Source organism: Tamandua tetradactyla, chromosome 2 (genome assembly GCF_023851605.1).
Source record: "Tamandua tetradactyla isolate mTamTet1 chromosome 2, mTamTet1.pri, whole genome shotgun sequence".
In the NCBI taxonomy this organism is placed as follows: Eukaryota; Metazoa; Chordata; class Mammalia; order Pilosa; family Myrmecophagidae; genus Tamandua; species Tamandua tetradactyla.
The window spans coordinates 185,438,494-185,460,441 of NC_135328.1; the positions used below are offsets into that span (position 1 = coordinate 185,438,494).

The window sequence follows — 21,948 nt, forward strand, 5'->3', positions numbered from 1 at the left end:
TATAAGTTTATATTGTAAATGAAAATGACTGGGGCCCGTGAAAGAAAGGGTAATAGGGACAGATCTATTTTCGATAGGGCGGCCATCCCCATTTAAACAGAGGACGTAGTTGAGGCTCTGATACCAGCTAGTTGATGACATTCACGGCGGGAACCTCTCCAACTCGGTGAACACTCCTCGCGCAGCTCGTTCCTCGCTCACACCCTTCCGCTTGCGCCCGCGGTCCGCGCAGGCGTACTGACAGTTGCCATGGGGAACAGTTGCTCCGGCGCAAGCGCAGATGTCTTCAAGATGGCGGCGGCGGTGACTGCAAGAGCGATTCCTGTGGGCCTTAGACTCCGCAACCTGCAAAGGAGGATGCCTCTTGTAGTGATTCTTGGGGCCACAGGCACTGGAAAATCTACCCTGGCATTGCAGCTAGGCCAGAGGCTCGGTGGCGAGATCATCAGCGCCGACTCCATGCAGGTATGGCGGTGCAGCTAGACCCGGCCTTGTGACCCCCTGTGGCCGCGTGCAGTCCTCTGGCCAGGTCGATAACTTGTCGCATGGTCGTGATGGGTGAATCTCAAGGCGTGTGGGGACGAAAGGGCCAGATGATTGAAGCCATAATTACTGGGCGCCCACCCCGTGTGCCAAACATAGTGGCGGATGTTTCACTTTCGTCTCATTTACTTCTCAGGACATTGTTGCTTGGTAGGTACTATTATTGTTTCCTTTTCTGGTGAGGGAATGTGGGCCTAGGGAGGTGAAACCACTGTTTCTGTGTCACATAGCGAATAAGTGGTGGAGATAGTATTTGAGTTTAAGTTTTCCTGAAGCCTGATACAAGGCTGGCATATAGATGCCCGATAAATATCTTTTGAATGAAAATTATTCCAGAGCTTTTGCTGTTTAGGGTGACCAAATGAGAAGAGAATAAATAGGTTACTATTTATGAGTGTGTATGCTGGAGAGTGAAATAGAGAGGATAGTCAGGAGACCTAGATTCTAGACTTAACTCTGCTGTTGGCTACATGACCGTTGTTTATTGAATGTTATTTTCTTTATTTGTAAAGTGGAGAAAATGCCACCTACTTCATAGAGCTGTGGTGCTTAATAATTGAGATCATGAGTGTTAGAGTGAAGAGCAGGGTAAAGAGAAGGTCAGGCATTTGGTAAAAATGCTTGTTGAAGTTGACGTTTTTAACCCTACTGCCTGATTGGAGTTGAGGGATTTTGTTGTCCTCCTTGAGCCAGAGGGTGGGCCAGACTTAACACGCCTGGATTGAGAATGGGTGACATTTTGGTTAAATTTCTGATAGAGGAATTACTGCATCTATTTGTTGAAGAAGCATTTACAGCTAAGAGGGTTACAGACCAAATGAAAATGCTGGAACTGAAATACCTGGCATTGAACCCAGCACCTAATGAATAGACTTAGCAAGGAGGGATGATCCTTGCCTCCACTCCACCCCATAAGCCTCTTGGCATGATTTCGGCTCCCCCATTGGTTCATTTGGTGTGACAACACTATCAGCACACATGAACCAGTTAGGATAATTCATCAAATATTTGTTGGGAACCTCCTTTGTGCCAGCTTCGGGAGACCGACTTTGGCTTAAATCCCAGCCCTGCCTTTCCGGGATACATGACTTCAGCCTATACTTTTTGCGCCTTTGTGTCTTCTTCTGTAAAACAGGAGGAATAATATCAATGACACAGTTTTTATTGTGATGATTAAGTGAAATAAAGTAAGTAAAACACTTAATACAATATGTGGCACATAGCAAGTGCTAAAAATATGGTAGCTATATTTTCTTAGAGACCTTGTGAGAGAGACAAAACTCATAACCCCTGTACTCAAGGAGTTTTAGTCCAGCTAACCATAAGGCAAGGCAGAATTAATAAGTGTTTGAACAAAGATTATTAATGGTACTTTGCAAGGTGGAGGGGATGGGGGGCGGGAGAGAGAAACTACAGATGCAAGATTTTATGATAAATTATATGAAGTGTCATAAAAATTCTGAGAAGGCGCTATCACTGAAGGCTGATGTCATGGAAAGTTCTCTGGAAAAGGGCTCGAAAAGATGGATGAAGTGTGCATAGCATAGATAAGAAAAGACATTGTCTTACAGGAAGGGATGAATAAAGATTTAGAGGATGAAATTGGCTTAGTATGTGTGTAGGACAGTGAAGAGTACTCAAAAAAGAGGTATCGTGGAGTGGGAGATGATAAGTATGATGACGACCATGTATAAGGAGCACTCATTTGTTAGCAGTATGCCTGATGAGTCGGGGGATGGGGTGGGAGTGGCTGACAACCCAAATATATGATAGATTTTTGGCCCTACATAACCAGGTGATTTGCTCCTTCTCTTAATTCAGGATGCTGCTTTATTGAAGCTTTCTCTCACCATCCTATTTAAAATACACACCATCACCTCCTCATCGCCACCCTACTAGAGTCCCTGTCAGGAAAATGTTCCCAATAAATTATCTTAATTTTACATCTATTTTTAAGTGTTAATGAATTCTGGCAATGAGAGCTGGTTATAGTTCTATTATAGCTATTATCAACTTCTCAGATATTTCTTTATTTCTGGGCTCAGAAATAAACTTACACCATAAGTTTGAGGTTGCTAGAGGTTTTGCTAACTGCCACATCAATGAGACACTTTGTACCTTGTATAATACTGATGATATGTGGGTCCTTAGTATTTGATAATATATTTGTTGACCTGTCTTATTAAAATGGCACATCTCAACTCATTCAGATTCTTCCTGTGGTTGTAACTAACTAAAATATAAGGATTAAATTTCTTTCATCCTTGGGATGCCATAGGATTAATTAATTAATATGAAAACACTTTGAAAATGATTGAACTGACCACAGATTGTGTTTAATTTTGATTAGATCTTGAACATTCATAACATTTCCTCATGGTCCCCATTGGAAAATCTTGGCCTTTGATTTTATTTTTCAGACTAAATACTGAAAGAAAGCATCCCTGCCCCATTCACTCTGTTGGTATACATTGTTCTTAATTTCTGCCTTTGCTCCCATCCTGCCTAGGTAGTACTGCTCTCCTTGTTTTGTTTTTAATGAATTAATAAGTATTATTAATTTTTTTAGAGCAGTTGTAGATCATGCAGAAAATGCAGTTCCCATATACCACCACTTTACACACAGTTTTCTCTATTAACATTTTGCATTAGCATGGTATATTTGTTAGGATTGATGAATTTATATTATTATAATTTTATTATTAACTGAAGTCCGTAGTTTTTATTAGTGTTCGCCCTTTGTGTTGTATAGTTCTGTGGGATTTAAAATTTTTCTTATTGAGGTACCATATGTACAACATAAAATCTCCCAATTTAACCACTTCCAGGTATACAATTCAGTGGTGTTAATTCCAGTTACAATGTTGTGTTATCATTACCACCATCCGTTACCATAACTTTCCATCACCCCAAACAAACTCTGTACCCATGAAGCATTAACTCCCCATTCTCCACCACCACCCCTGCCTTTGGCCCTGTGTAATCTATTTTGTCTTTATGAATTTGCATATTATTATTTCATATAAGTGAGATCATAGGATAGTTGACCTTTGTGTCTGGCTTATTTTTCTCAACATGATGTCTTCAGGCTTCATCCAGGTTGTTCCATGCATCAGAACTTCATTCCTTTTTACAGCTGAATATTAATTCTATTGTATGTTTATATCACATTTTGTTTATCCATGCATCCATTGATGGATTATAAAATGCCTACCCCATGAGGTGGATTTTATAATTTCACAGATGAGGAAAATGAGGCCCAGTATCTTAAAGTAGGTAACAGACCTGGATTGGACAAAGATCTTGACTTTCCATACCCAGTGCCTTATTTACACACAAAGACATCCCTTTTAGATGAGGGAGAAGTTTTGGGTTAAATCATTAGAAAGTGGTTGTTAATTTGTGTTCCACTTATCCTTTCTGCAGTGTGCTATATTTTGATCAGGATGTAAACTGTATTTCAGGATTCGTCTTATAGTGATATCTGTAAAGTGGAGTGTTGCCCTAAGTGGCCACATTGCTGCAACTAAGGTAAAATTTTTTTTTTAATTTTTGTTGCAGTGACACATTTACAATATAACATTTCCCATTTTAACCACTTTTAAAAATACAATTCATTGGTAAGAGATAGAATTTAATGTTAAAAGTTGGTACCAAAGAGAGCATGTTTACTGGAGGGAAAACTTGACCTTGTGGAGAGTCTAGACAGAGCTTTAAATTTCTCTGTTGTAAACAGCCACACAGACCAAAGTGTGACCAAGTAGAAAGTGTGATAACTAGGAAGTTTTTTCAAGGTGCAATTGAGCTTTTTAAAAAACAATATTTGCATTTTAATAATCTCTTTTGGTATGCTGCCCAGAATTCTGTTTTCAGAAGTGTGCCAGTTACTCAAAAAGCATTGCAAAACATTGTCTTAAGTCTTAAATTGTCTTATACCTCATACTTCTGTTGATACCCCTTTGTCCTGCCTTCACTGTAGGGTCATCCCAAAGCAACCCATACTAGGTCTGTTCTCATCTAGGGAAAGTGCTTGTTTTTGTAAACATTGAAAAAGTTAGTACTGAAGTAGCTTCTCTGAGTCACAATGGGGTGTTAAGGGTAATGTGCCTAGGTGGTGATAATATGGTTTGGAGCCTGATGTACAATGACTTGCTTCAGGTTCCCTAGCCTCTGAAGGTTCTGCCTGACTTCTTGCTTCCCATTGTTCAGTGTGTTCTGTGCTTTATTGAGAGGGCAGTCAGAATTACTCTCAGAGGGATTACTTGCTTAAGGACTCCTATAGGGCTGTACTGTGGATTTCTGCATAGCAGGTGTGACAAAAGTGAAAACAACATTTGCGCTTAAGTTTTTGAGTTTTCCAAATCCCAGTTGTTTCACAGATTATGCAACTATAAATATTCTCATTCAGCAGTTAGAATCTGAATTCAAGGAGGAATGGGTAATATAATCTCTTTTCCATGATGGAAAAACTGAGGTACAGAAGGGTTAAAGAGCAGTCTAGAGATCACACTGAAAGACACTTGTACGCCTGGAAACTGGATCTGGGTCTTCTAACTCATTTGCAGTGTCTGATATATTTCAGGAAGTTGATACTGAAGATCTTCTTTTCAGTCTGAGTCTTTCGGTTGGCATGTAAATTCAAGGTACAATGCATCGCCTTCATTGACTGGATGAAACATTGTACTGAGAAACTTGAAGGCAGTTGCCAAAAGATGTACAATGATTTCCTAAAAATGCAGGCTACCAACCATATGCTAAGAGAACACAAATGTAGTGTTCTGTTTCGGTTTATAGGAGAGGAAATATCTCTAATGTCTTAGTTCTTTGAGTCCTGTGGAGAAGCAAAAATCATATACAGGAGCACAGTTCCATTTGCGTTTGCACAAACCTAGAGGAAGAGAAACAAATGATTTTTGGCAGTCTGACTAGTAAACAGGGCATGTGTCTTCTAATAGATGTGGAGTTCTGTGTTCTTTTTATCTGCTTTGGGACATAATTTAGGAGTAGCATTTTGTACCAAAGAACTGTCTGTTTGATAGTGCTCAAGGGAGATCTGGGATGCAGGGAGAGTTGAGATGGGGGCGTGTGGTGGCTTAATAGAACATGTAATAAAAGGCATGATCTGTTAACCAGGAGAGTAGGGGCTATCCTTGGGCTGTTTTCACAACTTGACTTTACTCATGCTGTTCCTTCATCAGGAATAGTCTCCTTTCCTCTTCTCTGCCTGATAAAATGTTACCATGGTACAGAAAATAAAGATTGCAGAGGCAGTCTTTCAAAAAGATTGAACTTGATAACAGGGTAAGAAGGAACTCTCAGATATTTTGACTCATCTGTTACACAGTGTTATACAGTGATGAGTTTCTGGCCGTTGGTTCAGTTCCATTGTGAGCTCACTTCCTTTGATTACAGTGTTGTGTTAGGTGGGTTGTACATATATGGTGACTTTTTTGCAGCTACAGAGGAGAACTTTGGAGTCAAACTTGTATTATATAAGGAAGGGGAAGTGACAACTGGCCAAATGGGGAACCTTGGCAGAGCGCAATTGGAATTTGCAGATTCGAACCCCTGAGGGCCAGGTGCTGCCCTGATACTTCCATTTCTGTGGCAGGGTGTTGAAACAGCACCTCTGCAAAAAGAAATGTGTGTTTGAGGAATAAAAGTTATTTGGTCTGTAAGGTGATTCACATATGTGCTCTAGTGTGGCTTATCTGTATTGTTTTTGTTTCTTGTATAGTTTGTTGAATTCTTTAGATAAATTTCAGTTAGGCTAGAGGCCCGATGGCCTCTTTGGTAATCAGCTTCTGAGCTGGCACCTCACCAAGCTTCCATCCTCTTTATGGCAGCCAGAGTTCAAGTCCTCATCACTGTGCCATGAATAATAACACAATAATTCCGACAATATTATATATGCCAGACATTATTCTATCTCATTTAATGTCCTCACCACAACCTATTGAGGTAGGCATTATTATTATCTCACCCCTAATAAAGGTTATTTTCTTGAACCCTCATCTCCTTATTCCATGTTTTTCTCTCTAGCTCCTACTGTTTATTTATCCATTCATCCTCCATCCATTCTTTTCCTGTGTCCCATGGTAGACATTTTATCAGGCAGAGAAGTGGAAAGGTGAATATTCCTGATAAAGAAACAGCATGAGTAAACTCAAGGAAGAATAAAAGCACATGGTATGTTTTAAAAGTGCATAGAATGACCTCAACTGCCTGGCATAGAGGATATCTGAGGGATAGTCACATAGGAGGCAAAACTTAAAATATAGACCTTGGGTACAAATTGTAGAGGCCCTTGCAACCCATTCCATGAGGTTTGGGGGTTTTAAATAGGAAAGTGGTAGTAAATGTCTCCCATAAAGTAAGTCTGGCTGGATGGAGAGAGGTTGGATAGGGAAAAACAGTTTAGGATTCTCTTATACTAGCCTGGGTAAGAGGGGTTGAAGTTTGATTTTGGCTGGGGAGAAGAGGCAATGATTCATTCATTTTGGAGACTAGAACCAATAGGATTTTGTTATTGAATTGGAAGCATTATGAGAAAGGATCATGAGAACAAAGCCCATTTGTGTTTGAAAAATGAGACGCAACTTACTGAAAAAAATTCACATAGTGCTCGCTTCAGCAGCACATATACTAAAATTGTAACAATACAGAGATTAGCATGGCCCCTGCGCAAGGATGACACGCAAATTCGTGAAACATTCCATATTTAAAAAAAAAAAAAAAATCCACACAACTCAGAAAAGTACAAAGGAAATACCACTGTAGTCTTCCCATCCAGAGGTAACCACTTAAAACATTTTAGTGGACATCCTTGCAGATTTTTATCTATGCACTTATGCACGTGTCTATGTTTTTACATAAATTGACTAATACAATACATGCTGTTCTGTATCAGCTTTTTTTTTTTCATTAATGGTATGTTATGAGTTATCATTATGAGTTAAAGTATATAACTCTACACCAGCAGTTCTCAACTTGTGCAGCTTTACCAGGGGCACTTGGAAATATCTGGAGATGTTTTTGGTTATAATAGCTGGGGAGATATGTTCTTGGCATTTACTGGGTTGAGGCCAGGAATGCTACTAAATATCCTACCATGCTTAAGATAGCACCTCCCCATCTCCCACCACAAAGAGTTATGTCACCCAAAATATCATTAATACCAAGGTTGAGAAACCCTGATCCATATTATTGTTTTGTTTTTTTTAATTTCAAAATAATTATAGATTACAGAAGAACTTCAAGCAGTACAGAGAATTCTTGAATACCTTTTACCCAGTTTCTCCTAATATTAACATATTACATAATCCTGTTATATTTATCAAAATTAAGAAACTGACGTAGGTACAATACTGTTAACTAAACTGCAGACTTTATTTGGATTTTACCAGTTTTTCCACAATTGCCCCTTTTCTGTCTCAGGATCATCCAGATACCATATGTAATAGTTGTCATGTCGCCTTAGTCTCCAGTCTGGAATAGTCTCTCAGTTTTTACATGTCTTTCATGACCTTGATGTTTTTAAAGGATACTGACCAATTGTAAAATGTCCCTCAATGTAGGTTTGTCTGATGTTTTTTCATGATTAGACTGGGATTATGGGTTTGGGGGAAGCATACCACAGAGGTGAAATATCCTTGTTACGTCTTATCGGGGGTACATGATTTCAACATGGTGATATTAACCTGATCAATTGATTAAGGTGGGGAAGGTGGTTAGAGGGGGAAGAATATCAAATAATTTGTGGACATATATTAAAAGCACTACAGTTATTAATAAATATTTCAGGGACATACTTTGAGGCTATGCAGGTGTTTAAGTTTCATCCTCTAATGTTAGTGATTCTTTCCTGCTGCAGTTACTGTGGTTATTTCCCCCATTTATTCCACATTTACTAATTGAACTTCTCTTTTTTCCTTCTCTGCCGTTTAATTATATAATTTACTTAAATCCGCACTCTGGTTATTAATTCATTTTTTGGGTTGTCAGTATCACATTTATTTTGTTGCTTACTTTGCTCCAGCATTGGTTATTGGGTGCTCGTTTACACTGGCTCCTGTGTCCTATGGCATGCTCCCATCTTTTTTTTTCTTTCTTTCTTTTTAAAAGCACTTCCTTACTTTCTGGCACCACAAGATGTTTAGACTTATATTTGCCAGCCTCAGAGTCAGTCATTTCTCCAAGGAACCCTGGTTCCTTTTATTGGAGAATAATATTTAGAAATGAAGATCTGGTGCTTGGTGTGCTTGTTCCTACTGGGATATTATTGCTTCTTGTCCCTCAGTGGGCAGGGCTAGGAAATAAATGTACACTAATCCATATATATACACTTAACTATTTTTATTTCTGTTTCTGTCTGTATATATATTAAAATAAACATGAGTTTATACTGATTCTGACTCAATCCACACTAATCCCTGTGCTTATTTGTAACTGCTTTGAGAGTAATCTCACTGGCTGATTGCTCACTGATCCCTGGTTTTCATTGTCTCTAATTTATTTGTGCAATTTATAGTTTCAGTAGTTGCTCCTGTGAAAAACAACTTTATCAGTACAGTGTATATAGTTTTTTTGTTTGCTTGTTTATTCAGTTTTAGCCTTACAGTATCCAGCCAAAGCATTGTTTTACAAAGTTATTTAGGTCAGCTTCTTTTTTACACCATCCCCTTCAGTGAGATTATGTCATACATTTGTAATACAGTAGATTCATTTGTTGCAGTCTGCATTCTATCCTGCATTCTATTCCCAGGCAGACAATCAAGTGTGTTATTGTTAGGTACAATTCTCTGGATTTTGTCAAATGCGTGCAATCACTTAACCACACTGTAGTACCATACTCAACAGTTCTGTTACCCTTCAAATTCCCTTGTGTGGCCTCTTTGTAGTTAATCTCTCTATCTCCCCTAACCTTTGGCCACCACCAATCTTTTTTTCTACCTCTGTAGTTTTGTCTTTTCCAGAATGTCATATAGTTTTGTCTTTTCCAGAATGTCATATGAATGCAATTATATAATACATAACCTTTGGGGTCTCGCATTTTTCACATATAAAAATGTCTAAAATTCTTACATCTTGCTGCGCCCATTATTCTTTTATTGCTGAGTAGTATTCCATTGTATGGAATACAAACAACCACAGTTTGTTGTTCATTCACCTGTTCATATCTGGTTTGTTTCTAGTTTTAAGCTATTATAAAGAAAGTATTATAAACATTCATGTACAGGTTTTTGTGTGAACTTAAGTTTTCATTTCCCTTAAGTAAATATGTAGGAGTGGGATTGCTGGGTTATATGGTAAGTATATGTTTAATTTCTTAAGAAACAACCTATTTCCCAAAATGTTTATTCCATTTTGCATTCCCACCAGCAATAAATAAGAATTTCTACTTAAATGTATTCTCTCCAGCATTTGGTATTGTCAGGTTTTGTTGTTTTTAGCAGTTTTTGTTTAGCCCACTAATAGGCTTGCAGTGGGATTGATCTCATTTTGGTTTTAATTTACATTTCCCTAATGACTGCTGATGTTGAACATCATTTCATATGCTGATGCACTATCCGTGTATCTTTGATGAATCATCTGTTCAGATCTTTTGCCCATTTTTTTGCAGGGGTTGTATTTGTTATTGTTGAATTTTAAGAGTTCTTTGTGTATTTGGGGTACTAATACTTTATCAGATATGTTATTTGCAAATGTTTTCTACCATCTGTAGCTTGTCTTTTCATTCTTTAATAGTGTCTTTCACAGAATAAAAGTATTAAATTTTCACAAAATTTATTCATTTTTTTTCTTTTATGAATTGTATTTTTGGTGTTATATCTTAAAAGCTCATTGCCAAACTCAAGGCCATGCAGATTTTCTCTTGTTTATTTAGTAACAATTTTTATAGTTTTGCAGTTTGCATTTAGGTCTGTGATCTATTTTGAGTTAATTTTTGTGTAAGTTGTGAGATATATATGGATGTCCAATTGTACCAGCACCAATTTTCTTTCAAAGTTAAAACTTTGAGCCATTTATATACTTTTTACATCATCATCCTCATGGGCTGTGTTTACTGTGAAATGGCAATATCTTGTATTTCCCTTAGGAAAAAGCAAAGCACTTTAGAATGACAGTGTCATCCTATGGAGAAGTTCACTGTTGGGTCATAGTGTTAAACCAGTACCGATTTTGAAAGGTTATCTTCTCTCTGTTGAGTTGCCTTTCCACTATTGTCAAAACTCATTTAGCTATATTTGTTTGGGGCTTTTTCTGGGATCTCTATTCTGTTCCACTGATCCATATGTCTGTTCTTTCACCAATATCATACTGTCTTGATTACCATAGCTTTATAGTAAGTCTTGAAATTGAGTAGTGTAAATTCTCCAATTTTCTACATTATTGCATTTAATTCTTGTGTAGTGTTCTATTTTATAGGTGTATTACAATTTACTAACTAGATTTCTACTGAAGAACATTTAGGATGTTAAATTCCTTAATATTATAAATAATGTTACATACCTTTTTTTTTTTTTGCCCTTGTGCAATTCTCTCTTTAGTGTAAATTCCTACAATGGGATTACTGGATGAGAGGATGCACACATTACATTTTTTCTTTCACCCAGTTCTGCAAGATCATTAGTAGATGATATATTTAAAAATTTTTTTTTATTAAGATGAAATTCACATAACATAAAGTTAGCCATTTTAAAGTGAACAGTTAAGTGATAGTCCATTCACCATGTTGTAAAACTACCACTTCTATCTAGTTCCAAAACATTTTCATCACCCCAGAGGAAATCCCATAACTTTTAATCAGAATTCTTATTCCCCTTTCCTCTTGCCCCTGCAATCATTAGTCTGCTTTCAGTCTCTCTGAATTTACTTATTCTGGATGTTTCATATAAACGGAATAATATAATATGTGATCTTTTGTAGCTGACTTAATTTCACTTTGCATTAAGTTTGCAGGTCTTTACCCATTTAAAAAAATTTTTTTGTTATACACATTTTATTTCATTCAGTTACATACTGCCATAGTGCTTTCAAGGTTGGTTGTACTGGTGGTATTTTGTTTCTCCTCACGCTGGCAATTCTGGGTATCATCCATCTTTTTTCACTCTTACCAGTTGATTGAATTTCATTTCCTAGTAAGGTTAATTGTCTTTTCAAGGGTGTATTGTTCCTTTGTGTTTTTCTATTTTGAGTTTTCTATTAATACCTGTTGTGTCCACAGGTATTAATAGTGGTTTTAATTTTTGTGTTTATTGGTTGGTAAGAGTTTTGTGTATTGAAATTTTAATATTTGGTACAGTTTTATGTTGGAAGTATTTTTTTGGTTGCTCATTTATCTTTTTGCCATCTAGAAGTTTAATTTGTATATTATTCTTTTAGGAATACAAGTTAGTTTTAACATTCTTTTAGAAAGAGGTCACATATAAAATATATAATCCTTGAACTGTTGGAATTTACAAATCGGAATAAAAAATGTCATTGATGTTTTAATGTAAATGTACCTAAGGCCTCCTTGCCTTCACTGCCCCCTGTTGCTCTCCCTTTGGCCCTTTGGAGCCACCCACACATACCTGTAGGTATTTACAGATTAAATATGGGATCCTGCATTGTCTAGTCTATCGCTCCTTTTTGTTTGTTTGTTTACGTCTCACTATCTAGCACAGTACTTGCAACAGTAGTTGTCAACTCCAGCTTCACTTTATAATTACCTGGAGAGTATTAAAAATGCCTAGGCTTAGAATAGTCACTAAGTATCTGTTGATTAGAATTAGATAATTTGTCTAACTCTGTAAATTGCCAGTGTTCTCTTCTAATCTATAATTTATCTTTAGTCCAAGGTCTTCATTTAGACCAATTAGCCTAATTGAAAGTTTTATTTACCTTGAAAACCTGAGTTTTAGTCTTAGCTTTGCCACTAATTCATTGTACATATAACCTTGGGCAAGTCACTGTCCTTCTCTTAGGTCTGTTTCCTTTTTGGATATATTGGATAGGGGATACTGATTTGATTAGATCAGAGGTCAGCACATTTTCTGTAAAGAGCCAGATAGTTCATATTTTAGGCTTTGTGGGCTATACAGTCTCTGTTGAAGTTCCTAAATCCTCTTTCAGCTCTGGTATTTTCTGATTTTCTTGTTTCAAACCCTAGCCTAGGGTTTTTCCTCAAAGAGCCAAGGAAAAAGGTTGTTTAACCACTGTCAGTTAAATGTAGATAATGTCATGTGAGGAAACTGAGGCAAAGAGAAATTGGATTGTTTAGATAGTTTGTGAAATGAAGGTCATAGCTGAGTAGTAGAGTCAGAATGCAAACCCAGGCAGTCTGGCTCCATTATACTATACTACCTCTCCCTAATTTCGTCATCCACCTCCAAATAAAGGAGCACCTCAGGTATGGCACTTTATCATATCAAAAGTGGGCCATTCTACATGAGATTTTGTAGGTTTGTCCAGTGTGATGCCCTGATAAATCCCAGAGTGATTTGAACAGCAATAAAGAAGTATTTGCAAAGTCCCCTTGGGGGGAATGGCATGAAAGGGGAAACATTTAACTTCCCCATTTGGAGAATTCCTGATATTCTCACAAGCAGTGGGGACAACCAAATCAATAGGCTGAGCCCTCAGTCTTGGGGTTGGTTCATATGAAACTTATCCCTGCAAAGGATAGGCTAAGCCTACTTAAAATTAGGCCTAAGAGTCATCCCCAGTGAACCTCTTTTGTTGCTCAGATGTGGCCTCTCTCTCTCTCAGCTAACACGGCAAGCAAACTCACTGCCCTCCCCCTCTCTCCTTGGGACATGACTCCCAGGGTTGTAAACCTCCATCGCAACGTGGGACAGAAATCCTAGATTAAGCTAGGACTCAGCATCAAGGGATTGAGAAAACCTTGACCAAAAAGGGGAAGAGAGAAATGAGACAAAATGAAGTATCAGTGGCTGAGAGATTTCAGACAGAGTTGAGAGGTTATCCTGGAGGTTATTCTTATGCATTATATAGATATCCCCTTTTTAGTTAGAGAGGCTAGAGGGAAGTGCCTAGAAATGTAGAGCTGTGTTCCAGTAGCCATGTTTCTTGAAGATGATTGTATAATGATATAGCTTTCACAATGTGACTGTGTGATTGTGAAAACCTTGTATCTGATACTCCTTTTAGCTGTGGTATTGACAGATGAGTAGAATATGTGGATTAAAAATAAATTAATAGGGGAACAAATGTTAAAAAAAAGTCATTAAAAAGAAGAGTGGGCCATTCTTGAGACTATAAAGGTGACCACAGCAATGGAAACTTTATTCTTAATTTTATTTTCTCTCTTAAAACAAGCTCTTTTTTTTTTTTTTTTTATGTTCCGGCATTATAGTCGTAGCATTGTCTGTGTGTGTAATTCTACCTTTCTATTATGCTTACTCTTTAGAACCATGAAGGAATTCAAGGTATGGTAGCTGTCTTCTCAGTTTCTGGAATTTAATTTCACCTCAGTAGGAGTTCATTACTCCAAGAAAGCAAATAAACCAGAGTCAAATGGGGATAAAAATTCTGTGGTTGAAGAGACCTATGGAGAATACAACTATGATGATGGATATGGTGCTGCTTATGATGAGCAGTTATAATTCCTACAATAACAGCTATAGCACACCAGCCCAGAGTGGTGTTGATTACTATGATTATGAACAGTGAGGAGACTTAAAATTCCTGTACGTAGTAGGAGTGGACTAACTCAAGACAGAAGGCCCCTTCCACAAGGACAACAAAGGGAGTCTACAGAGACTAGCCATGTGGCAGATACTGATTGTACTGTCTGATGTTGTGAAATAGCCTGTTACTACCAATCCAGTATACTGTTCGAAGTAATTTCCCTTTTCAATAAATCAGATACATGGAACTTAAAACTACTTTATTGCAACATCAACCTCTAGGCAAAAAAGGGGGGAAAAAGATGAATAATTTTGTTATTTCCACTCTGTATATGAAAAATAGGTCATCAAAAGGAAAAAAATAATTTTAGTGGTAAACAAACAAACAAAAAAATTGGCTTACTAAATATGTTAATCCATTCTCTTAACGTAAGGCTCACCTTTTGTTTTAAGATTTCTATAGAATTTAGTTGTTTTATCTTTCAGCCATAGGCTAAAGGTGTTTTTTCTCTTGCCAGCATGCGTAAAAAGGAAACTGATTACAAGTGCAAATAATGTGGTATCCCTTTGTAACTCTAGTTTGAAGATGTTCTGTAATGCTGAGCAAATCACCTCTTGCTTGATACTAAATAAACTTTTGAAAGAAAAGAAATTCCCTGGGTAAGAGCTCAAGTTATAGGCAGAGCATCCAGGCTTTAGTCCTGTTTCCACTGCCAGCCAATGAAATGGCCGGGGGAGCTTTCTCAGCCTTAGAATTCTCAAATGAAAAATTCAGGGGGGACTGGATGGGTGATATTTGAGTTTCATTATGTCCATGCTTCTCCAGTGTTTACAGGCAGACTTCTAAGCAACTCCTGCAAAGTTTCTCATGTTTTAACTTAAAAGTATGTGCCAATTTTGTATTCTTTGCCCTAATCGATATATATATTTATTTAAATGTAAACTTTAAATTTTTTTAACTACTTAGTAAGATTGATGCTCCAAAAGAACATTATATATTCCTATTATGCATGTCTCAGTTTGAAAAACATAGCATTATTTGTTTATTCCTTTTTCCTTAAAGAGAGACGGCTATAGGAGGAATAAAAGCCATGATCTGCATTGTAAATTCCAAACCACTCCTCTTACCAGATTGAATGTACAGGTTCTTCTACTTTCTGAGCATCTTAATTTGTCCAATTTTTTTTAGTATGTCTATAGTTGAATTACTGCCAAACAAAGGTAAAGGGAGTAATTGCCTTTTTTCTGGGTATAGCCAATTCATTCTTTTTAACCTGGTAAAGTATAAGTTCAAGAAAAAAAAAGTGTCCTTTTATTAAGAAATACTAGTTATCCAAGTCTGATCTTCTTCCTACTCTTCAACAACTCCTCAGTTGATTTTTTAAAATTATTTATCTCATTTTCATTTTATATATTAGCTTGTTAGAACCTAGAGAAAGTAAAAAGTGTAGTTAGAAACCAAAAATACAATAGCACTGACATTTAAATTTACTCATGTCATTACCCTCACTGAAGATCGTTATTTCTTCATGCTGTTTCAATCTATTGTTGTTCTAGTTTGCTAGCTCCTGGAATGAAATATACCAGAAACAGAATGGCTTTTAAAAAGGGGAATTTAATCTAAACTTTTTTCTAAAAAGGGAAATTTAATAAGTTGCTAGTTTACAGTTCTAACACTGAGAAAATGTCCCAATTAAAACAATTCTATAGAAATGTCCAATCTAAGGCATCCAGGGAAAGACACCTTAGTTCAAGAAAGCTGATGAAGTTCAGGTTTTCTCTCTCAAGTGAGAAGGCACGTGGTGAACACAGTCAGGGTTTCTCTCTCAGCTGGAAGGGCACATGGTGAGCACTGTGTCATCTGCTAGCTTTGTCTCCTGGCTTCCTGTTTCATGAAGCTCCCTGGGAGGCATTTTCCTTCTTCATCTCCAAAGCGCTGGCTAGTGGACTCTCGTGGCTATGTCATTCTTCTCTGGCTGTCTCTCAATCACTCCCATTTTCCAAAATGTTTCCTGTTTTATAGGACTCCAGAAACTTCTCAAGACCCACCCAAATGGGTGGATACATGTCATCATCTAATCCAGTTTAACAACCACTCTTGATTAAATCACATCTCCAGGGAGATGATCTGATTACAATTTCAAACATATAGTATTGAATAGAGATTATTCTACCTTTATGAAATGGGATTTTGATTAAAACATGACTTTTCTAGGGTCCATACATCCTTTCAAACCTGCACATTCCACCCTCTGGACCCTAAATAAGACATGCTTTCCCCATATACAAAATACATTAATTTTATAACAATATCAAAAATGCTTAAACCATTTCAGTAGCAATACAAATGAAATACAAAGTTAGAAACAGTACAGACTCCTATCAAAGTTAGTTACAGGCACGGTTGTTCTAAGGCAAGGTTCTCCTCTGGCTCTGGACCTATAAAAACTCAAAACAAATTATTTGCTGCCACATTCAAAGGAGGAACATTCATAGGATACATATACAAATTTCCATAGGGAGGAAGGAACATAGGTGTCACTGGACCCATTACAATTTCAAAAACCCAAAGGACAAAGTCCATTAGATTTCAGAGTCTGAGAATTTGTCTTCAGGGCTTTTGACAGTGGCAGTCCCACTCTTTCCAAGGGCCTACGCAGAGGCCTGCCTCTCTCCAAAAGCAACCTTGGGGGACACTGGGGAGACTACTTTTCTCTCGGTTCCACCCTCTCCACGCACTGGGGCTGCATCTGGGCTCTCTGCCTTCTCTGGGGCACACGCTCAATCCCTCCATGTCATGGCAGCCAGGCTCTCCCCAAACCCCGAGGAATGTGCTTCACCCTCTCCAAGGCCTGAGGCCACATGACTCTTCCACTTCAACGAGTTGGAAGGCCCATCCTCTGCCTTTGGGCCAAACTCACCCTCTCCGTGGGCTTGGGTGGGTCCACTCTCCTGGCCCAATACAAAATTCTTGTTTGGCAATATTTTGCTTTCAGCACTTTAAATATGTCATCCTACTGCCTTTTTGCTTCCATGGTTTCTCTTCAGTTGAATTTTTTTTTTTTTTTTACATGGGCAGGCACTGGAAATTGAACCCGGGTCCTCTGGCATGGCAGGCAAGCATTCTTGCCTGTTGAGCCACCGTGGCCTGCCCTCTTCAGTTGAATTTTGATTAAAGGAAAATAGATTTGCTGGTAAGTCTAACATCCTTTAAAAAATAATTTTTCTTTTCTCCCGTCTATGTAAAATTTTCTTTTTCTGAAGTTTAGACTATTAAAAGTGGAAGGAATGTTAGGCATGAGGAACTTAAGGTTCCAGGACAGCAAGTGACTTCCTGTAGTCACAAAGCTAAATTGTACAGGATAAGGATTAGTCACATAATTGGAAAAGAGCAGAGGTAGTACAGTCAGAAGACATGGATTCAAAGTTAGGCTCTGGTACAAACCAACTGTGTGACTTTGGGCAAGTTACGTAATATATCTGAGTTTCAGTTTCCTCATTGGTAAAAGGAAGGCAAAATAATTTTATAGAATGTAGAACTCTTAGCACAGAGTCTAGCATTCTCTGCCCCATTTAGAGAATATTCATTGAGTGTTTTCCGTGTATTTGACACTGTGCTAGGTGTTAGAGCTAGAGATAAAATAGAGTTAGTTCCCTCAGAGCTCATAGTCAGTTGGAGGAGATAAAATACAGGGTATTGTGGAAGCACAGAGGGCAAGCACATATGGGGAATAAGCTGGGAGAGGGCCTCAGTAAGGCCTTTCATGTGGATATAATGCTAAAGAGTTTGGGGCTGGATGAGATCAGATTTTCATTTTAGTGAGATCACTCGCTACAGTGTGGATATAAATTGTGGGGATTATGCACTAAAGGAAGATCAGTGAGGAAGTTGTTGGAATACTCTGAAAAATTATGAGGGCTTCAGTTGATGTAATGGCAGTGGGAAATGGGGGGGGGGGTGGTGAGCTTTGAGATCATTTTCAGAACCAGCATGAACAGAATTTAGGACAGATTGGAAAAGTGGAGAGAGGGAGAATGGAGTCTAGGACCACGTCAAGGTTTTTGTTTTGACAGTCTGGGTGGGTCATCCAATTATGCCTATATGCAGGTAATGAGTTCAATTTTGGACATGGCAAGTTTTAGGTGCCTGTTTGGAATGATGATGATGATAGCTAGCTGGCTTACATTTATTGATTGCTTCCTATATGGCAAGCCCTAATACACATGCTTTGTATGTATTAATCATTTAATACTCAAAATAACCCTTTGAGGTTGGATTTTTGAAGATTATCCCTGCTTTATAAATGAGGAATTTGAAGAATAGAGACGCTATATAACTTACCCAAGGTTATATAGCTAGTAAATGGTGGGACTAGGATTTAAATCTTAGCAGTCTAGTTCCAGAGTCCTTCTTGTTAACTGCTTCACTACTGCCTCACTACTACCTCTTGGTGATGATGGAAATGTCCACTAAGTGGTTGACTGTACTGGTCTGGCACCCAGGAGAGAGAACCTAGACTGTAGATATGGATGTGTGTGTGTGCATGATCTGGGAATCAAACTCGGGTCTCCTGCATGAAAGGTGGACATTCTAGCCACTAACCTACCTGTGCACCCTGTAGGTATGGATTTTGTGTATTAGCACAAAAATGGTTGTAGAAGCCATCAGTGTCACTCAGAGAAAGTTTATAGTACAGGAATGTCAGGGAGACGGCATAAAGTCTGCCATTTCTCAATATTGCTCCCTTGGCAGATATTGCTAATAGACTGTTCCTGGCGTCAGTAAAGGAGACTCAGGAAGGACCAGTGCAAGGGAAAGAAAACCAGGGCAGAAAGGTACCATTGAAGCTCCGAATGAGAGGGATTTATGAGGGAGGGAGAGCTCAAAAGTATCAGATTGTTGCTTTTCCTATCATTTGCTGTGGGAGCTAAAGTAGAAGAGTGTTGTATTTGGCAGTCCTATTAATTATGATCTGTGAGTTTACTATCAGTGGAGCAATGGGGGCAACCAATAGAGAAGACAGATGGTTGTATTAATCCAAAATTGTGACTTTTAGGGTAGTTGTAATCCTGGGAGGCAAGAAAAAGATTAGAGGACCTCATATTCAATTTGGATTGGGGAAGGAATGCAATAGAGAAGAGGAAGATAACTTGGGCAAAGAACTGAACTAGGGGTCTGAATTTTCCTCTTGCTATGGTAGACTGTTGTGTTGGGGCATTGTCGTCAATCAGCACTCAGAACAGAGCTCTGGGGCCTGCCAGTGCCCAAGACCATTGATTAACACATTCATTAGGAAGAAAGGTTTGCAACCTTTAATGAGCTGGATATTTAAGCTGTGCACTTAAAGATTTGGGGATGGGAGGAGTGTTACGCTAAGGTAAAATTCCCTTAGATCAGGATTTCTCAACCTCGAGAATATTGACATTTTTGGATTGGATAATTCTTTGTTGTTGGAAATGGGAAAAGGTTGTCTTGTGCATTGTAGGATGTTTAGCAGCATCCTTGGCCTCTCTCTACAACTAGGTGCTAGTAACAATCTCCCTCCACCCCACCTCCTTCCCCCACTTTTATCACAACCAAAAATGTTTCCAGATATTGCCCATTGCCAAATGCCCTCTGGGGAGCAGAATCATTTCTAGTTGACAACCACCGCTCTAGATTCTGCTGAGTTTCCTTTAGATGTCTTTGATAGATTTCCCTCATCTTCATCAGTCCCTTGGTTACTTTAACTCTATTAATTTGGGAAGTTCAGAGTATTTCAGCCTTGTGGCCTTTTCCCCTAGTTTTGTCAGTCTGGAAATAAACCCTCAACAGAGGTGAGACAAAGAGGTACTTTTCCCTTTAGTACCCAGTTCAATGTCTAGAACATTAAATCCTTAATGATTATGACATTTAAAGAAGATTGTACAAACTTTAATATTTCTCACAAACTTTTATATCGCTTATCTTTATATTACAATGATTTGTTTCTGTGTTTCCTGCTGGCCTGAATTCCTTGAAGACAAGGGACTCTTTCTTAACCTTCTTTGGATGCCTAACATCTTGCAGAGTACCTGGTACATAGTAGAATCTCTAAATGTTTGCAGAAATAAGTCAGTTATGTTAGATAGTTGGATAAGTGGGTTAAATCTATAATTTTTCAAAGATTATTGCGGTCATCAGGCTTTACAGAGAGGCCAGAGTTCCTTTAGTATGGTCAAAACCTGATTTTACAGAGAAAAGCATTTTGTTCAAAGTTGTTTCTATGTACTTAGATTATGGAGAATGTGAAATGAAACAGAGTGCATGTTGTTTTTCAAAGATGACATAGATCCTTTTATCTCTATTCCTAACACCCAGGGCTGAGTGTGCTGTGACAGATTCTGCAGTTAGGGTCACACTGAAACTATAATTGAGGCTGAAAAATAAGGTTAATTTAAGACATTCAGCTACAAACCTAACCTGTTCTGGTGGAATGATGTTTTCTAAGCAATTAATGAAATTATAAGCCTGATTGTGGCATTTGCAACATGAATGTCACCTAAACCTGGACTAAATATGACATTTATAGAATTTATTGGTTTTTAGGTTTAAGTATTTATCCTTAATATAGATGATAAAACGTTGCTTTTGATTTTTAGCTGTGGGGTATAATTTAAAATTTTTTAATTGATAAATATACACTTATCAAATGCACAGTTCATATCTATACAGCTCATAAATTATCAAAAAAATGAAAATACCTTTGTAACCACCACTCACTCAGTTCAAGAAACAGAACATTAACAGCCCTCTTAATAATTAAAAAAAAATTATTTCACTGCTAATATTCACTGTGTTTTCATTGTGCCTAAAAGCTATTATCTAAATCTTTTTAAAGAAAATTTTGTTATGGGAAATCTCCAGCATAATAAAAAATAGAGTGAATAGTCCATTGAACTCCCATATATTTTTCACCTAACTTCCATAGTTACGAACACTTGGCCAATCTAGTTTTGATTATATTCTCTCTCTCCCTCCCCTGTAATTTTTTTTTTTTTTTTAAGTTTTTAGTTGTAGTAATCTTCTGGTGAAATATCTGTACAATCACAGGTCAAATCACTGAAGAATCTTTACTCTTCTTTTTTTGCCAGCACCAACATTGGCCTTTGCAGTGCCCCTGACTTTCTTCATTCTGTTCTTGTGTTCCTTTTGCTGTTTTCTTGAGGTCTTTTTCTTCTCATACAGGTCATATCTTGCAAGTGTGTTTGGGTTCATTTTTCTTTACGTAATCCAAGGAATCATAAGTCATGCCAAAGCCAGTCATCTTGCCACCATCAAAATGAGTTCTAAATCCACATACAAAGATGACGTCTCGTGTAGTCTTGCCCATTTTGGCTAGTTTTTCCCGAATTTCTGTCTTAGGTACCGTTGCCTTTCCAGGGTGAAGGACACTGATGACCATTTTTTTCCGCTGAAGTAGTTGGTTGGTCATGAACTTCCTGGTCTGGATAGTTACGATGTCATTCATGATAGCAAGTGATCCTCAGGTAGTCAGGGAAGAAAAGAGCCTCTTTCCCGATTGTAGTATTGCAAATCCCAGTCATGATAAATTTTCATTCATATGTACTTCTAAATATACTTCCAAAATTAAGGCCTCTTTTTTTTCAAAGCCTAACCATAAAGCCCTTTTACACCTAAAAATTAACAAAAATTATTTTATCATCATATATCTAGTCAGTATGATCCAAATCTTTTTTTTTTCATATTTTTGTTTGAAATATCCATATTTTTATGAGAAATATCCACATA

The 21,948-nt window shown here is 37.7% G+C and overlaps 1 protein-coding gene, 1 non-coding gene and 1 pseudogene across 4 annotated transcripts in view; 2 read left to right on the forward strand and 1 right to left on the reverse strand.

Moving 5' to 3' along the window:
* The first annotated feature begins 254 nt into the window (after window positions 1-254).
* Window positions 255-21,948, forward strand: part of TRIT1 (tRNA isopentenyltransferase 1) — a 47,602-nt gene continuing 25,908 nt past the window's right edge. Inside the window, exons 1-2 of one of the 3 annotated variants that reach the window (XM_077150157.1) lie at window positions 678-693; window positions 17,257-17,371. Coding sequence is in view for 2 of the 3 variants with exons in the window: in XM_077150155.1 (XP_077006270.1) it covers window positions 292-465 (174 nt within the window). In the remaining variant the exon portion in view is untranslated. The other 2 variants (XM_077150155.1, XM_077150156.1) reach the window with 2 other exon arrangements.
* Window positions 7,165-7,268, forward strand: LOC143675204 (U6 spliceosomal RNA). The gene has a single exon (XR_013171447.1). It is a non-coding gene; the product is annotated as a U6 spliceosomal RNA (small nuclear RNA).
* On the reverse strand, window positions 21,256-21,667 carry LOC143654817 (small ribosomal subunit protein eS24 pseudogene; annotated as a pseudogene).